This window comes from Emys orbicularis, chromosome 3 (assembly GCF_028017835.1).
Source record: "Emys orbicularis isolate rEmyOrb1 chromosome 3, rEmyOrb1.hap1, whole genome shotgun sequence".
Lineage (NCBI taxonomy): Eukaryota > Metazoa > Chordata > Testudines > Emydidae > Emys > Emys orbicularis.
Window position 1 is genome coordinate 158981866 of NC_088685.1, and position 17588 is coordinate 158999453.

At 38.0% G+C, this 17588-nt stretch overlaps 1 protein-coding gene across 1 annotated transcript in view; it reads right to left on the reverse strand.

The window, feature by feature from the left end:
• Positions 1-8716: 8716 nt before the first annotated feature.
• The window catches only part of WDR26 (WD repeat domain 26), a 38267-nt gene continuing 29395 nt past the window's right edge, over positions 8717-17588 (reverse strand). Inside the window, exons 9-13 of the mRNA XM_065400445.1 lie at positions 16334-16479; positions 15929-16007; positions 15175-15304; positions 11723-11908; positions 8717-10113 (exon numbers count right to left, since the gene is read on the reverse strand). Coding sequence (XP_065256517.1) covers positions 10088-10113; positions 11723-11908; positions 15175-15304; positions 15929-16007; positions 16334-16479 — 567 coding nt within the window. The 3' untranslated portion in view covers positions 8717-10087. The remainder of the gene's footprint in view (positions 10114-11722; positions 11909-15174; positions 15305-15928; positions 16008-16333; positions 16480-17588) is intronic.

Genomic DNA, 17588 nt, shown 5'->3' on the forward strand with positions numbered 1-17588 from the left:
ACAATCTAGGTAACTAAATCAGGAGCCAAACAGTAGTTTGGGAGCAGAAACAATGCAAAGGGCATCTTTTAAGGTATGCTCTTCCCTGCCCCCAAGAGCTAAGCTGAAAAGAACAAGTGTTTTGAAATTTTATCTGCAGCTCAACTGAAACCCTGTTTTAAAAGATGGGATAAGTAGAGGAAGATGATACAAAGCAAAGTGAACATGGTAGTGTTAATACCAGTATCATCTAATGCTTTTTGTCTACAGGCCTCAAAAGTGCTTTACTAAGCTGTATAAGTACTATCCCCATTTTACAGATGGGAAATGGGAGGTACAGAGAGCATAAGTGAGAGTTGATTACTACTCAGGTTTCTGACTCCATGCTCTAACTACAGGCTCCCTCTGCCTCCTGGAAACACAGATTTTTTTTTTGGGGGGGGGGGTTTCAAATGCTAAATGTGGGTTGCATTCAGGACAGAAGTAACTTTATCACCTCTTCTCTATGAAATCCTCTTGGTGCATTCCACTGGCTTCAGGGAACCAAGTAGTATCCATTCACAAAAGTTTACATTGCAACTTTTGGTGTTTGAGATGTCACAAAATGATGTATGCTGAGATAATTTAAGTACCCAGGCAGTAACAAGTGTAACATTTGAAATTCATAGCCTATTTCTGTGCTAAATGGATGCTCCCTACTGTATTGTCTTACATTTCTTCCCATATTTCCCTGAAACAATGACATGTGGGAGACTTCAGAAGCTCACCTCTTCCCCAGTCCCTTTAACTGCCATCATATCCAAGGTGTTGTCTCAATATGAAGGTCAACAGTCCAAAGCCATTGTGTTGGAGCTCTTAAAATAACTGCAAGATGGTAGTGGGTCCAAATGGTGGTAGAACATGTTGACAGCTGGTCTACAGCAGCACTCTGACCACTGCTAGTACTGACAGATTTGCTTGAAAGTGCCAGTAGGCAAATAAAGAGTTGTACTTGAGGGCTACAGGGGGAAAGTGTGGTGCTTACAAAGGAAAGTTTGCTGTAGCTGGCCATGTGCCTCTATTTATAGTTTTTAAACAATGTATATCAGTTAAATGCCCCTTATAAAGTCATTTAACATAATTCCAGGCAGGAAGCAAGGCAAGGAACAGCCAAGGTGAGGACTAATAGTGAGAAACCTACCTACATTGCCATCTGGAAAGTTCTGCTAGAAGACTAAAGCTGCCTTCTTTTAAAAAAGAAATCTTTCCAAATCCCCCATCTTCTAATCATTATGTACACATTGTCACCACTTATGGAAAGCTAGATCTTGAAAAGGAAGTCATGTCCCCCCAGCAAGGTGAGCAGGGGCTATGTCTACACTAGAGCTGGGAGATGCACGCTCATGTGGCTTGAGCTAATGCACTACAAATAGTAGCACAGATACTGGGGCTTGGGCTCTCAAGCTGTAGGCTGAAAGTACCCACAGTAGATCATATTCAGGACTGTAGTAACTTTAATATGGCATCCTCTCAGTGAAGTCCTCATGGCATATTCTGCTATTTTCAGGAAACCAAGCGCTCTCCATTACTGTGGGTTTGAGAGCCTGAGCCGCAACATCCATGCTATTTTTAGTGCAGTAGGTTGATCTCTGCTAGCATGAGTCTGCAAATAGGAGTGAGCCTCCGGGGGGGAGGGGGAGAAGAGAAGAAACAAAATAGAAACATACCCTTAATTATTTCAGCACCATGCCGATTCAGTCCTAGAAAAGCCATCTTGAAAAGACAAATACTAATGAGTGGTTTTCCAGATAGCTGCTGCACTTCTCCCTCACAGACTCACTGCTCATAGCAGTGACTGTTGCCCCATATATTCAAATCAGGCTGAAGTAAGTAAATGGTGACAGAGCAACCATGAACATTTCTTCATATTTACAGACTGCTTAAAATTTAGGGGTTTTGCACTTGCTACTTAGCAATACAGATTTCAGACCTTGCTATAAAACTAATGGCTAGTTTAATGCCATGACATCCAGTAGGATCAGGGTGATTAAAAGGGGAGAGTGCAGAAAGAAAGGGAAAGTCTTGCCTTCTGTCACCTGATGGCTACTAAGTTATTAAATGGTATTTCATAATAGAAATGACACTGGTCTCAATGTATAATTACACTGCAAAGGCTAAGAAAATTTCAGTTAGTGCTACCACATTGAGACAGTAAGAAAAATAATGAGAACCTATCAATACATACATAATAGAAACAATTCAAATGGTCTGCTGACTTTTAGGTGGTGATGGTCAGAATTCACTTTGTGAAAAGTAGACGGAGCAGACCCAATTCAGCCTAAGCTTTGATGCTGGTACATGTACTGTTAAACTAAGAAAGTTCCCTTCCTGATGTCGGTAGAGATATATTGTTGTTGGTAACATCTACCACTGAATGGAAAAACCACTCAAAAGCCATCTGTTCTTCTACAACCACCCCCTGCCCCACAGCAGTACCTTAGTAGGACTTTCACTCCAATCTCTTCCATGATAAGCAGCTGTAGGGGAGCTGGCCAACCAAGCACTTTAAGGAACTATGCTTCATAGTCACTCTAGTAATTTGCTAATTACAGTATCAAACTACTCACATATGAACATAGGTCTAGCCCCTTTGTTTTCTGAGAGTAAAGTTAATCTCATATATGTATGTATGTCACACGCTGGTGTAACACTAACCAAGACGCAGGCTTTCACAATAGCAGCAGTTTCTCAAACTTTCAGAATCTGAACAATATGGATTGTCTTATAGGGCCCCCCCCCCCATAGCATAGGTCACTTCCCCTCTTATTCATGAGCTTATAACATACCTGTGGCAGCTGTAGGAAGTGCTAACAATACAATTTATTAGGTGGACATGAGTGCCAATACCCTACAGAACCATAGCACATTCTGAGGACTTAAAGGAAAATATAATTATCAGAAGACACTAAGCACAAATAGCCTGAGAGGAATGCATAGTAAAGTCTTCATACTTCCAGCTGGCAATTAAGTTAGTTAGAATGAAATCCAGACTTACTATACAAGTCAGCAGAATGACTCAGATTTTAGAGTTTAGAATTTAGAATCTATCACTAGAATTTACGAGGTGGGAGAAAGATGTATTCTAGATGATCAATAGGAGGGAGTGTACTACTTTGTGAACTAAAGTGTTTTAGCATCACTTTACAAGAGAGGGCTTTAGTGCTTTACAGAAAGCCCTTAAAAGCTTGCTAATAGTATATGTCAGCCTTGGGCTTTAACTTTTTCATGCTACTTCACAAAGCTTGCTTCTCCAGCCCAAAACAAAGGCCAGCTAGCTTGCTTGCTCTCCAGAAAACTCCAGTTTGCTAAGGCCTCTGTCAGAAGCTTTCCTGTCATTTAAAAAACACAGCACTGTGATTTTCAGCATGATTGCTATAGGCATATTAAATATTTGGCAAAACTCCTGTCCAATCCATGGAGGCAGAGGTGTTTGCTAGGCAGAATAAGGCGGTGGTATTTTTTTTTCCCCCCTCTAAGCAAGCTCATCAGAAGGATTAAAGCCTAATCTTAATAAGGGCCTCCAATTACACTACTCTTACACCCGGTGACTAGTACTCTACTCAGAAAGTAGTTCTATACTACTATCGTAATACACAGAGGGAATAAGGCTACTACAATTTGCTCCTAAAATAAGTCCCACATACAATACTGGTAGCATCTAATTAACACTAGCTACCAAAAGGAGATTGTCTTTTCAACACTGGTACAGTTTTATACTAATTGTTGTGGTAGTGCCTAGGAGCTATTGCGCTAGGCACTGTGCAAACATAAAGAGGTCCCAGCACCCTAAAAAGTTTACAATTTAAGTATATAACAAGAGGCAACAGGTAGAGACAGCCAGGAAGAACACAAGGAAACATTGTGACAATATTAGTCAGTCTGATAGCCAGTGAATTCAGGACAGCAGCTGCCTCTGTTGTCAAGATTGTTGTAGGTGTTATGGCAAAGAAGAGTTAAGAAAGAACTGAAAGGACAAAGATGTGGCTTTGCAGAGGATTACAAAGCATTTCCTCCAAATTTGTAAGGAGCCCCATAGCAGAAAGCACGGAAGGTGCTTATTTAAAATTTAACCTTTAGATGGTGGAGACTGGCATCAACATCATGGTATCAGGTAAGAGAACAGGTATCAGGGGAAGTGAACGCATGCGGTTTATGTTTGATGCAATAAAAGGGGAAGCTAATAGTAGGAATCTCCTTTAAGTCAACACTGTAGTTTCAATGTTAGCCTCAAGCAGGACCTGGCTTAAGGTGGTTGGAAATACCTCCCCAAAGAAGCAGTTTAATACCACTGCACAGCATTACCTGGAGGTCCAATGTAGCAGCACCCTACTGTACTAGGTGCTGTATAAAAATAAGACAATCCCTACCCTATAGCATTTACTATCTAGATTATTGCCCTCTCATATGAATGGGAAGGATTAGTTAGTCAGTGCTTATACTGTGTTTTGAAAGCGCACACATTCATAGAATGTAGATGAGCACAGACTAAGATGCTAGAAAGTAAAGTGCTGTAAGTGTCAAGTATTATAAAGCAGAGTAGTGTAGATTAAACCTGAACAAGCAAAGGCTAGGAGTCTACACATGGCTATTTTGAGCCAAGTTAGAAAGGTGAAGCTTCATTTAAGTTAGATTCAAATACATATTTGGGAAAATATTCACTAAAAATGCTCAAATATTGAAAGTTCTATTTTAATTGTCAAATCTGAGGTGAAATGGACAGCCAATTGACAGCCACGTAACTGAAGGTTAGGAGGCTAAGAACTATTCAGTCCAGTTATTCATTCTGTTTATTGAACTGAAGAAAGGGAATACAAACATTTCTGTTAAGTGCTGTGCACTGACATGGAAAAGTGTACTTTTTTTTAAAAAACCCTAATAAAAACAAAATCAGAAGTTATGTAGTTCCAATCGAACAATTTTCTTTTTAAAGATGTTTAAAATACTACACATTTATAAAATAAAAAAAGTTAACAAAGGGTGTTCTGTAAATAATTAGTAAAACAAGTGAAAATAAATATGAGACCCAACATTCTTATATTTTAATGTAATAATATAGCAAAGAAATTTAAACTACTTAATATAATCCAAGAGGACAGTAACAAAAATCCAGAAAGTTTAAGAACGCAATCCTTTGAAACATTTAATATCAGTCCATAGCAAATAGTCATTACATACCAAAAGCTCTAAGTGTTAACTAGTTCCACCACAACTCCATATAAATCTTGACAATTTAGAAATCTTGAGATCAACAGTAAAGTTCTTTTCTTGATCTCTACAGCTTGGTTTGTAAGTACATACATGCTTTGATGATCCATTTTATCCCATACATTTTCAAGGAGCCAATAACTTTTTTCCATCTGTGCCTAAAAATGTTAAAGATTCAAATCTAGCACATTACCCTAACAATGAAAAATGTTTAAGTGAAAGATGGGGCACACTGAATTTCAAATTTATAAAAATATACTGATATTAACTGATGCCTGTAGTCAGAGGACACTTCACATACACACAACGTGACGAAGTATGCAATAAAACATGACCAGTACCTAGAACACTTGGTTCCATGTCTATGTAATACACACATACACACACACACACTCTCTCTCTCTCTCTCATATATACCAAATAGGAAAACGTTCACACTTAGCTGTTTTACTGAACCCAGGTAATCTGGCTTAGCAGACAGGAAATGGGTTTATAGTTTGTGTTTCAGCAACAAGAGGCAGCTACTGCAGCAATTCAACACTGCACAATTCAATGAAGTCCACCCTGTTTTAAAAAGAAAAGTGTACAAGAGTTAATGAAGTTTTGCCAATTGTCTTTAAAATTAGCAGTTCTTCCTAAATCAAGTATGTTAGCTGAAAATGGACACAAATCAATGTGTATTTTTTAAAGCCATATATAGGATTGATGCTCCTCTTTTTAGCAATTGTTTCAAATAAATTAAATTGAGACAACTTACTGTTTTAGGGATATGAACAAGAGTCTACTGAAAGTCTGTCTTCTCTCCTCTCTAGTCGTCCCTCACATTATCAGCCAACAAATCTGGCTGTAAACTAGACTTGTATGTTGATTTCCCCCACCTTTATGTATATAGTCTACTCAACATGGACTGACTGTCAGCTCTACTTTCCAGGAAGCAATATCCTAATAAAGAAACCTTCAAACTTTTGTTTGGATTGGGAGCATTATTTATTGGTGCAGCGAGATGCCACTAGACACAAATACTGCCAATAGTGAATTGATTGCATTAAACGTTACCTGCTTGAAACCAGGATGACAAGTTATTGGCAAGAGTTGGATAGTATTCCAGCTTGCATCTTTGCACAAGTTTTAAAATTATTAGGGTTACTTCTTTTACATTTGAAGAACTTGTACTAAGAGTGAGGGAATTGGACATAAAGTTAAGTTTTCCAGAAGAGAGATTTGTAACAGCAGCTTATTTCCCCCTTTGTGTTCCATCTCCTCTCTCAAAAAACTACTTACCTGAACAGCGCAGGCACATTCAGATAAATGGTTAAGCATAGGAAAGATTTACATTGCTGATAATCAGTAGCTATTGTGACCATTTTAATCAACAGCTACAAAAAAAAAAAAAAAAATGCAAAAAAACCCAAGATTACAGTATGTTCCCTCAGAAGTTTAGCATCAGTTACTAGAAATAACTGATAGTTGGGGATAAATATGACTCTTATTTGCTCCAATCCTTAGATCCCAGCCTAAGAACATTTTTAAGCACATGGAAATTAACACATTGCAGATGAGTCTACTGCATTTGCTTTTTCCATAGCCAAAGTCTTATTTTTGGTCTATGGGCAAAAAGTATTGGTACTTTTCAAACCACACATTATGACTATGTGGTAGCATGTTAAAAATAGTTTAGGCTGCTCTTTTTAGTCTAGAGCCTAGAACAGTAGCCAATCATCATTCACTGCCTATAGGCCTACAGGTAATCTTGCTGTCAGACTAAGTACCATAAAGTTTTGTTTTGCCACAGTCTCACCTTTCTATCAGTCTCTGCATATCACGTGTAAGATGCAGGCACAATGTATATAGCAAACTTGGTAAGACAGACTTCTAGAAATGAATCACACCACCTAGCTGGTGCAGAAGCCTTCCCATTTATATTGCATAGTTGAGTTACATAACTAAATTTAAGTGGCAATCTCAAAATGTGCTTCTCACTAACCCCATTCCGAAGTGTTCACCATGTATACATTAGGAGTAGACTCTAAAGTCCAGAAGCTCTCGAATTTGGAAGTTGCAGGGGGGCAATACATATTTTGGCAAGAGAGAATTAAAGTTTAATATTCTTTGTCACATATCTCAATGAAAGAGAAGGTACTGACTCAAGTGTGCTCTAATGTAGGCTTGCACTAGATATGGAGTCCCTGCTAATAGTTTTAGCTATAGGCGCTATGCTTAAAATCCTGTGAAGTGACTAAGCACAAATCAATCTTCTGGATTTATATTAGGGGCTTGATCCTGCATTCCTTACACACACAAAGTTCCCAGTGAAGTCAGTGTTAGTTTTTGGGTGAACAAACAGCAACAGAATGGGCTCCACGTCATCTAAAAGTATAAAGGGTAAAAAAAACAAAACAAAACAAAAAACCCTTCAGTTACAGCATTACATGCTCTTAGTGGAGAAGAGATTTTTATTCAGGTTTAAAGGAGAGTGTAATGCTCTAACAATGCTTAAAATGCCAAATTAATAGAATATATGTGAAGCCTTGAAAGTTGTAAATAGCAGCACAGTTGCTGTTAGCAATTGTACGCTACTTTGAAGATGTAAAGCACTGTACAAAATTTAGATATTCAACTTTTATTTAAACCAAAATGGTTAGCCTGCCAAGACTTGAGTTCAGTGTTCTTTGCTTCTCCTGCAACCTGTACTATCACTGACACCACAGAACCAAGACTATCATCTTCATGCTGTGACATGCCATTAACGGTGGCAGAAGAAACAGAATGTTGATCTCCAGAATTAACCGGTCAAGAGAAGAGAACTAATTTTCCATTTTTTGGTTTAAAGTTTGTTTGTAATCCAAGTCTACCCAGATATTGATTTCTAATATTAAATAGTATTTTATATTTGTTTTAAAAGCATTTCAGTTGAATTGTAAAGTAAAGTAATTTTAGGAAGCTGAAGACAAATGAACTAGATTGAAGGTACTGACATTCAGTTCTTATTTCAGATGGAAAAATATCGAAATATAGGATGAGGTCAAATTAAGGGTTGGTCTCAGCAAAAATTGTGTATAAATTTTTAAGTGTTTAAGATAACATGCAAGTGAGTCAAAGAACCTAATGGCCATAATCTATTAGAATCTCTCTTGTATTATATGCCTTGGGAGCATCCATTTGGGGCCTGTCCCCACCCTTTAAAAAAGGTCCTATTACTGTGTTATTTCCTCCATTCCCTTTACCCAACCACGAGTCTGTTTTTTCTTCCCATGGACAATGGCAAAGTTATCCCTTCACCCAACCAAGGAGGACACTAGAGTACTTACTTAGTCCCTGCAGGAGACTCATCCACCCTTTTGTTCACATCTTTCATGATGGCCTGCCTTTTTCCCTGTTCCCTCTTTACTTCATGGCAGCCCTGATACTACCTTCATCATCCAGTTGAGAAGAGGGGAAACCTAACACCATTCCATAATCAACTGCCAAGTAGTGCAGAAGCACACTAGAGATACCAGGCCACCTGTTTATTTTGAGAAGCATACAGTACTCAAATTGTCTTTTTAATACGAAATTAAGGAACCATTCCTAAAAACGTCAGGCTATTCACAGCACCAGCACAGAACAAGGTCCAGCAGACACATTTAAACCTGTAAACTTCAAAATATCTCAAAAACCAAAAATCTATGCATCTTTGTTAGTCAAATACTAAGGAAAATTCTGCAGTTGTATTTAAGTTAGGGGGGAAATTATACAAATCGTCAATATGTATTGTAATTTGGATGATAAAGGTACTTTTACTAAGTTTTAAAATTACAAAGCAAAACAGCATTATCCTTGTTTCAGATCCTTCCTAAGCTTTTATCAGAATTGTTGCACAAGTTAAGATAAACTTGTTGCACGTATTTATGTAATCTAAAAACTGACCTTTGTCCTGTTTAATAAACTACTAGTCTCATGGTGCATTTTGACAGCTCTCACTTCTAAATAATTCTGTTTCTTCATTAAGATGGGAAATGAGGTTTCTTTTAAAAGAATACTTTACGTAGCCTGTGTAAAACTCCTTCCAGCCACTTCTTTTGACCATGTCTTGCATGACACTCTAAAAGAGCATCAGTTATACTGCATTTCATGACACTGTTTTTAAGCTGGTTTAAATTCCAAATGTATACAAATGAAGTCACTTTAATCCTATAAATAATTTATTTTTTAAAAAAATTGTGCTGTTAACCCCTTTACAGGGCAACGAGCTATGTGAAAAGTACAAAACTTTTTGTCAAGTGTGATATTGAGAGTGCTTTTGACATAGTTCACTGGTTTATCGTCTGGATTTATAGATACTGCGCAACGGGCAAGGCTAGAGTCCATGAACCAAGCTGCAAAGATCTCAAGCTAAATAAGGCGGAGAGAGATTTAGAGAAACAAGAGAAGGAAATACTTTCCTATCCAATGTATACTCTTCAGACTAAAGCACTCTTTCTATCAAGCCTTCTAAACTGTTAAATAAAGTTTTCCAAACAAGCATTTAAACTTCATTACACAGAAGAGCAACAAGAACGGTAGCCCGCCAGACAAAAAGGCAGGGGGAAAAAATATATATACTGAGTTCAATGGTTAGCCTGAATGTAGCACAGTTCTTCACAACCGATGGGGGGGGTAATTCGACACGGCGTCCAACAACGTTCTGACGACGTGCTTCATCTCAACTGGTTACTATGAAGCAAGGTGGTAAATGTTTGGCCCCGATCGGGCTTCAGAAATGGTTCTTTTTTCATGACGAGCATGTCTGTCCAGCTATCAATCATGTTGTTTGCACCAAATCCCAAGCCATTTAAAATACGACTAATTTTAAGTTAAAGAGAAGTCGTCTGCTCCAAATTCGCCATCAACTATCCATGCTACTGCATTCCTCTGAGCAAAGACAAGATGAAACGTAAAAGAAAGATTAAACTTGGATGATAAGGAATTTTTCAAGGTGTAACCACCTCCACTACAAGATATATAAATATAACTTACTTATATACATGTAACACACACACAAATTTAACATGCTTCAGAGTAATTGTGTGCTATGGATTTTATCCTCCTCACTGAAGGGGAGCTACTCTTTTCCATTCTATTAATGTATGTAACCAATAATCTTTTCACTTTAACAAAAAAAGTAGCTCTCTCTGACTTCCAAATATCCTCTCTCCTCTTTCAGGACATTAATACACAGTATTTGAAGAGGTTTTTTTTGTTACTCAACACACACTACTTAAAAACTTTGTGACACACTGAAAATAAGCAATGGAGTGAACACTGATTAGAACTGACATGATTTTTTTTCCCTAGTGGAATCTCTTACTTACACTTTTTACATATAGATCTATAGTGGGAAAGGATCACTACGGAGACAGCCCTGTTGGACTTCAAAAGTTCACAGAGAACATTAAGTGAAAACAATTACAAAAATTTTGCTTATCTTAAGATCCCTGAAATATCAGAACACTAATCCAACTATGCCACCTAGGTTATACACAGAGCACTATATAAAAGAAATCCACATTGTTTTTACTTTAAGTTTACCCCTCTGCCCCACTTTTCCTGTTATTCATGTTATACAAGCCTTTGTTTTCTTTTGGGAGGCAAATCTTAAATTTTAGATTAGCGTACAGTGGTGGAAATGGGAAGGGAGAACAGGAGCTGGAAAGTATTTTGGGTTTGTCAGGACTGGTAACAGAATATATAGTATTTTACATCTAAGTATAGGGCTGATTTAGTTTAAGCCATTACCACAAGACAGCTGTTCAGTGGCAGGTGTTCACACAAGAGCTACCATCAGCAGCAACCTTGTTAGCAAATCTCAGTAGAAGGGTTAGGGACTGAATAGACATGGATACTGAAATACCCTCATTGTAATACAGGGAATTTCCTCAATAGAGTTGAGATAGCAGTGGGGGAAAAACTTGCAATTCTACTGCCTGTGCTGTACCAGTTCTCTGGGTAAATGTCTAGTCACCAGGGCTATCTAGTACCTTTCAGGGGCATTACATTCACTTAAGGCTAAATACCCTCATTCTGTTTCCAGAGTGAGGTTAGTATTTGTTATTTAATATTTGCATAGTTAGTATTTATATAATGTTTTATATATTCAAAGTATTAGAGAAAAAATTGTTATTCTACATGCAGTGAACACAGGCAATGTTAAGGCCATCTTGAGGTATCTAGGGACATTATAATCCACTCTAGCTCCATGTTGGGGGTTTAAAATGGTTCCTGGATGCCTCCAATAGCATCACTTTCCAGCTGTATATGTTTGGGGGAATAAGTAGACAGATTATTTTGCGGTCTGACAATTGAGGCCTTTTTCAGGAAACATAATTTTGTTTGAGGCTTAAGAGTTGTTTACTATAGTATTTATATTCTTATTGCATGTTTTAATTATTGTCAAGAAATCCAAAGCAATTGGATCGATTATTTCAATTACATAAGCTTTCCATTACAGTTTCTTTTTAAATATACATGGAAGTTGCTTTACCTTCAATATCCTGGTTGTCTACGAAAGGTGCTGGTCCCCATATTCTAACAGTGCCATCATCGGAGGCACTGGCCATCATGGATGGAATCTGCGGGTTCCAGCTCACACAGTTAACTGTACGCGTGTGCCCGGTCAGCTCCGCGATTGGCAGTTCACTACGTTTGTGCCAAATATACACTTTGTGATCTAAATAAAACATTGATTTGAAGCAGCAGCATGAAAAATATTGAATTAAAATGTCTTTACATAAATCTCCTAATTTTTCATATTAAAATTACACTCTTCCAGATACCTAAAAACACAGTATTGCAAAATAAAAAAATTAAGTGTTGCAAATTCTAAAATTGAACCCCCCTAATGTGCAGCAACACTAGGTTTCACTCTAAAGAGGGGATCTGATCAAGAGTGTGGGCAAAACTCAGACATGTCTTATTAAGACTTACAACTCTAGCGAGCGAATTATCTGAGGGAAAGCATTTGAGATGGCACTGAATCTTATAATTGTCAGCCAATGCATGGCCAGAAACACAAGTCAATCTCCTCCTAGGTTAAGGATATGCTTTTGCAAGCTGATTCAAGGAAAATACTGGTGATCACTGAACAATGTCTTGATACAATATTTAGAGGACAATACATATGTATTACACAGACCCGGTGTTAAGATCCAGTATTTAGGAGTAATAAATAAGGCCGCATTTAGAATAGTTAAAGCATAAGTCTTGGTACTGAGGCCTCCAAAAATTCTAACCAACTTTCTCAATGACCTAATGGGGTCATGCACCTTTATAGTTTTGCTGTGCTTCTGTTTCCCCATGTGTAAAGTGGAAACAATTACTGACCAACCTCACAGCGTAAGGATTAATTAAATGTTTGTTTGGCATTTTGAAGTTGTAAAGACCTACATACTACATAGATTTCAAATAGTATTCTAAAGAACCTCCTTTTGTGAACAGTAGCAACTCCTGTTTATCATGAAATATATTTAAAAAATAGTAACTGGTCAAATAATCCATTGCAAATCTCTCAAATAAAAAAAACACACTGCTTCATAATGAACTGCATTTTATTTAAGACTAACTAGTTAAAATGATATTTTCTCCTAATGTAGATTAACAGCTTCTGACAAACCTGTAGATTGACTGGTTACTAAAGGCTGCATCAGGTTCTCTCAAATGGAGCTACGTAGACTGAACTACAACAAACTATGTATGTACACTACTAGACTAGCTTTTCAGAATTAAAGCTTTGAAGAACAGACTAAGACAACACTTTACACAATCCAATGTGATTCTGAAGGTTAAAAAACAAAAAAACAAACATCACCTTACCCTGTCCCTTACAAAAGGGGCTCAACTCTCTGACCTACCTGCTAGAATAGGACCTGGGAATCATTTGGTAAAGAAATTGCTTTCTGCTTAATCAGCTCATTTGAATAAAACCCCACCACATTATGGTATTTGCATGAAATACACCTTTTGTGTTTACATTTTTCAATCCCCTGATTTCAGATGATAGCGATAAGTATCCATTCTGGTGTCAAACCAAACCAAACCAAACCAGTGCTCTGTCTATTCTGGGCCATAAGGCCAGCATCTGCTGTCTGGAGAATCAAAGTGTAAACACAAGCCAGTATTTTGGTGCTTGACAGTGGATGTGTGTGTAAAAGGAAAAGGACACACGAGCTAGATTAAGGCAGAAGTCAATTTTACTTTCAAAAGAGATTTTTTAATTTTCTTCCTATAAGTGCAGGTGGTAGAAAAAAGCCTACCTAGCTGACAACATACCTTTAAATTTAAGAGGTTATGACATTCTAATCTGCTACTTTTTTTGTACATAGAGACTTTCACAGCAGCCACATTTGCAACAATTCAGTGCAAAGAGGCAACAGCCTCTGGCAGTCCGAATCTAAATAAGGTGCCATCAGCTTCAACTACAGCTGGGTAGTTTTTAGACACTGAAAATAAAAAAAATAAAAAAAGCTGTTCTTAAGATGATGACCTGGATAAATTCATTACCACATTAATGTCACACACATAGTAGGTCATAAGTGAAGTGTCAATTTAAAAAAAAAAAAAAAAAAAAAGACAACTGGTGTACTGTAGCATGTACACTCCCCCACACAAAGCATCAGTATGGCTCAAGCACGCAAGCCCTGAACTTTCTGGCACACAAGTACTAAACCCCACACCAGGGCTCTGGCTCAAAGCCGATGAGGATGACACTGCATTAGAGGTGCTCTCTTTCAGCTGGTATTTTCCTCTAGATAAGGGCAGAGGAGAAACTTGGTTTAAAATTTAAAGACCTTTCTGCACTTTCCAAAAGAGTAAGAAAGTGTGTCCTAGGCTACGTCTTCACTGAGGGGAGCAGGGGGGAGGGGGTCGATTTAAGATACGCAAATTCAGCTACGCTAACAGCGTAGCTGAATTCGACGTATCCGAGCCGACTTACCCCGCTGTGAGGACGGCGGCAAATCAACCTCCGCGGCTCCCCCGTCGACGGTGCTTACTCCTACCTGCGCTGGTGGAGTACAAGCATCAATTTGGGGATCGATGGTCGCGTCCCGACAAGACGCGATAATTCGATACCTGAGAGATCGATTTCTACCCGCCGATTCAGGCGGGTAGTGAAGACGTAGCCCTAGTCAACACTTCCTCTTTCCAAAGAGACTCCACTGTGAGCTACTGAGTACAAACAGTGGTTACTCAGTTTACCTTCATGCACTACAAATACTGGGCCTGAGCAGGGCTCAGCACCCTAAGTCCCACTGATCGCAATGGGAGTTGAAGGAGCTAAGCCCCTCACATGCCTGAACTAGTTCACTCGAAAGCAGTTTGGGACAGGCTCAGTAAACTAAATTCTATTCTCACCATAGACTATTTACAATTATGAAAAACACAACTCTTAAGTCACAAAAAAACAACCCACGCTAGAGTTGCCATGTCATCAACTGCTGGATCTGAGACTTTGTTTTTCCTCCCATTATAATTAATTCCACTTGAGTTGAGATGACTACTCTCCTGGGATTAAAATGATCTGACCACACCTGCCTTTGAAAAACTACTAATCAAATGAACATAAGTTACTCACTACAGAACTATTTTGGCCAAAAGCACAACTGCTAACGTCATGCCTCTCAAAAAAACCCACATACCTACACATAGTTAAAGCTTACTCAGTGCTATAAACCCACTATAGGAGAGAGAGATGGAAGAGACTTAGAGCATACAGGCTATCCTTTCTACTACAGCAGGACTGTTCCTTACAATATATAACTTCAGGAGCACTGAGACACACCTTTGTTTACTCCTGTGGACAATAACTTCCTTTTATAGATTATAATGCTATTACCAGCAACTAACAATTAAAAATACATTGCATCATCCCCTTTTATACACACTGTGTGCTTGAAATGTACATCAACTGACATCTGAAGTCTTTAAAGCCGATGTTACCTTCACTGCCACTAGCGATGAAGTCTTCGTTATGGCCTCCAAAACACGAGTGAATTGTGTAAAACCCTTGTGTAACACCTTGATACTTTCTCACTAAAACTCTGTCTTGCAAGTCCCATAAGTGAACTCCCTGGGGGGGCAAAGAGCATGCCGGAGGTTATTTTTATTGTAAGACAATATCCAGCACCTACACTCTAAGTATTCCACTCTTATCATTTGTTTATTTTTGGCATGTCAACCATCTTAGGCAATAAAACTAGACTATAATGCGAAATTGAATGGATCTCATGCACTAGAACAATGGCTTAAACTCTTGTCCTGTCTCCTATTCTAGCACCAATTCTCTACTTTGTGGTTTCCAAAATACTTAAATTCTGAAGTCCATAAAGAAAAGTTATGTGGAACACCAATATTCCAGGGATGATAACTCTAGAATATTGCTGCAACGTTGGGAAGTCAAACACGTAAAATGAAGTGTTTATATCTAGCAGCAGATATTTTGTAATTTACAGTCAAAATATTTCTCTTCATACTACTTTTGTGAAGCCTTTTTAAAAAAATGACATCTTCCCTTTTGGATAATCCTACATTTGTTTATTTGTGTATCTGTACATACTGTGAACTTCATATGTTATGTGGAATACTGCTTTGTCTATTGTTTAATATCATTACAGATCCCAAATTCCCTCAGATTTTCTAAAAAAATAAAATTAGTAAGAAAAAGTTTTACTTGTATTTTTATCTATCAACTTACCTGAGTTGCTACATTTAACAAAGCTAATCTGCCATTTTTTGAAATAGTAAATGACATAATAGGATGATCTTCTTGTACTCTGAAATCACAGGAAAGACACCATAATGTTAGGAGCACTACTATTTGGACATTTAAAAAAAAAGTAACACCAAGAAAGCACAAAAGTTTTCAGTTGCAATACTTCCATTCATACTTATAACTAAGTGGGCCATTAGTACTGTATTTGAAAGGGGATTACAACCAGAACTGAGTCATCTGGTTCTATTTCAGTATTTGCTGGGTCCACAGAGAAACTATACAATGTAGCTAGATAGTCTGTGTAATGTATCATAATTACAGTTTTCTCAACAGGGGAATCAGACTAGATTTATGAGAGTTAAGAATTTGTAAGAAAAAGGTAGTTACATGTTCCTGTCTGTAAGGTCCTCAAAGTTATAACCCCGAATTCGCTGGTGCGTGTCCGATGCCAGAACAGTCTTCCCGTCGCTCAAACACCAGAGGCATTGCACTCTCACCCCTTCCCAGGAGTCAAGGAGATTACCATCTAGATCCTGTTTAGGAAGGAAATATAACCAAGGTGTTCTTTTAAGTTAGATTTCTAAGGAATTTTGATGAGAGCTTTTAGTTGTAAAAACTAAAAGAATGAAGCAAGAGAGAAGATTTCTCTTGTCCCGTATCAGATAAAATGTTGGTGATCATGAGAATTAGTGTATTGTTTGGAATCCCCTTCCATCTCCACCCTCAAACCAACACAGAAACAGGAGAATCCCTTGTTTGACATGGTTGAAATCTAAACTCCTGGCTCAAGTCAGCCAGTTATTTGAAGACCTCAACTCTTCCAGCACCATCGCAGTACTCCCAACACAATGATCGAGACGGCAAGAAACCAGACCCCCAAATGGATGGTCCACAACATATCCATAGGACTGATTCCTCCCTCCCTTTTTAAATGTAAATAGTTTAAAAATGATAGCTTTGCATGCTAGAAATTTAAATAGTCAAGATGAATTCTATGGAAAGCTAGTTTCCTTGGCCTAAAGTGTTCACTAGTCAATGATTCCTGTGAACCAAAGTCAGAGAATGCTAAAGAAGTTGTTCATCAACTAAACTGACCCAGCATACTGATGTTTGTTTCAGTAATACACCTGCTTTGGTACCAAAGAATGAAAAAGCCCTGTCAGGGCGTTGGTATACATGCTACTCTACCTCCAAAAGTAGGAGGGCCAAAAGATTCCACGGGCAACTAAATTTATAACAAGTTAAATTATTTTTCATTACATGTACTCTAGTGACTACCTCAACATATAGAGAAAATAGACCCATTAACCATGTTACACCTGTTTTTACTAGAGCGGTCAAGCGATTAAAAGAAATAAATCGTGATTAATCAGTTTTAATTGTACTATTAAACAATAATAGAATACCATTTATTTAAATATTTTAAAATATTTTCTATCTATTCAAATATAGGCTCAGGGCTTCAGCCCCCACTCCACAGAACATGGGGCCACCTCCCCGCCCAGAGGTATGCAATGAACATGTTAAAAAAAGGTACTAATTTTGTCTTCAGTTAATCGCAGGCATTAACTGCGATTAATTGACAGCCTAGTTTTTACTCTTACGTGCATTCTGCTGTTTTCAGCTGCAATGAAGCAAGTGT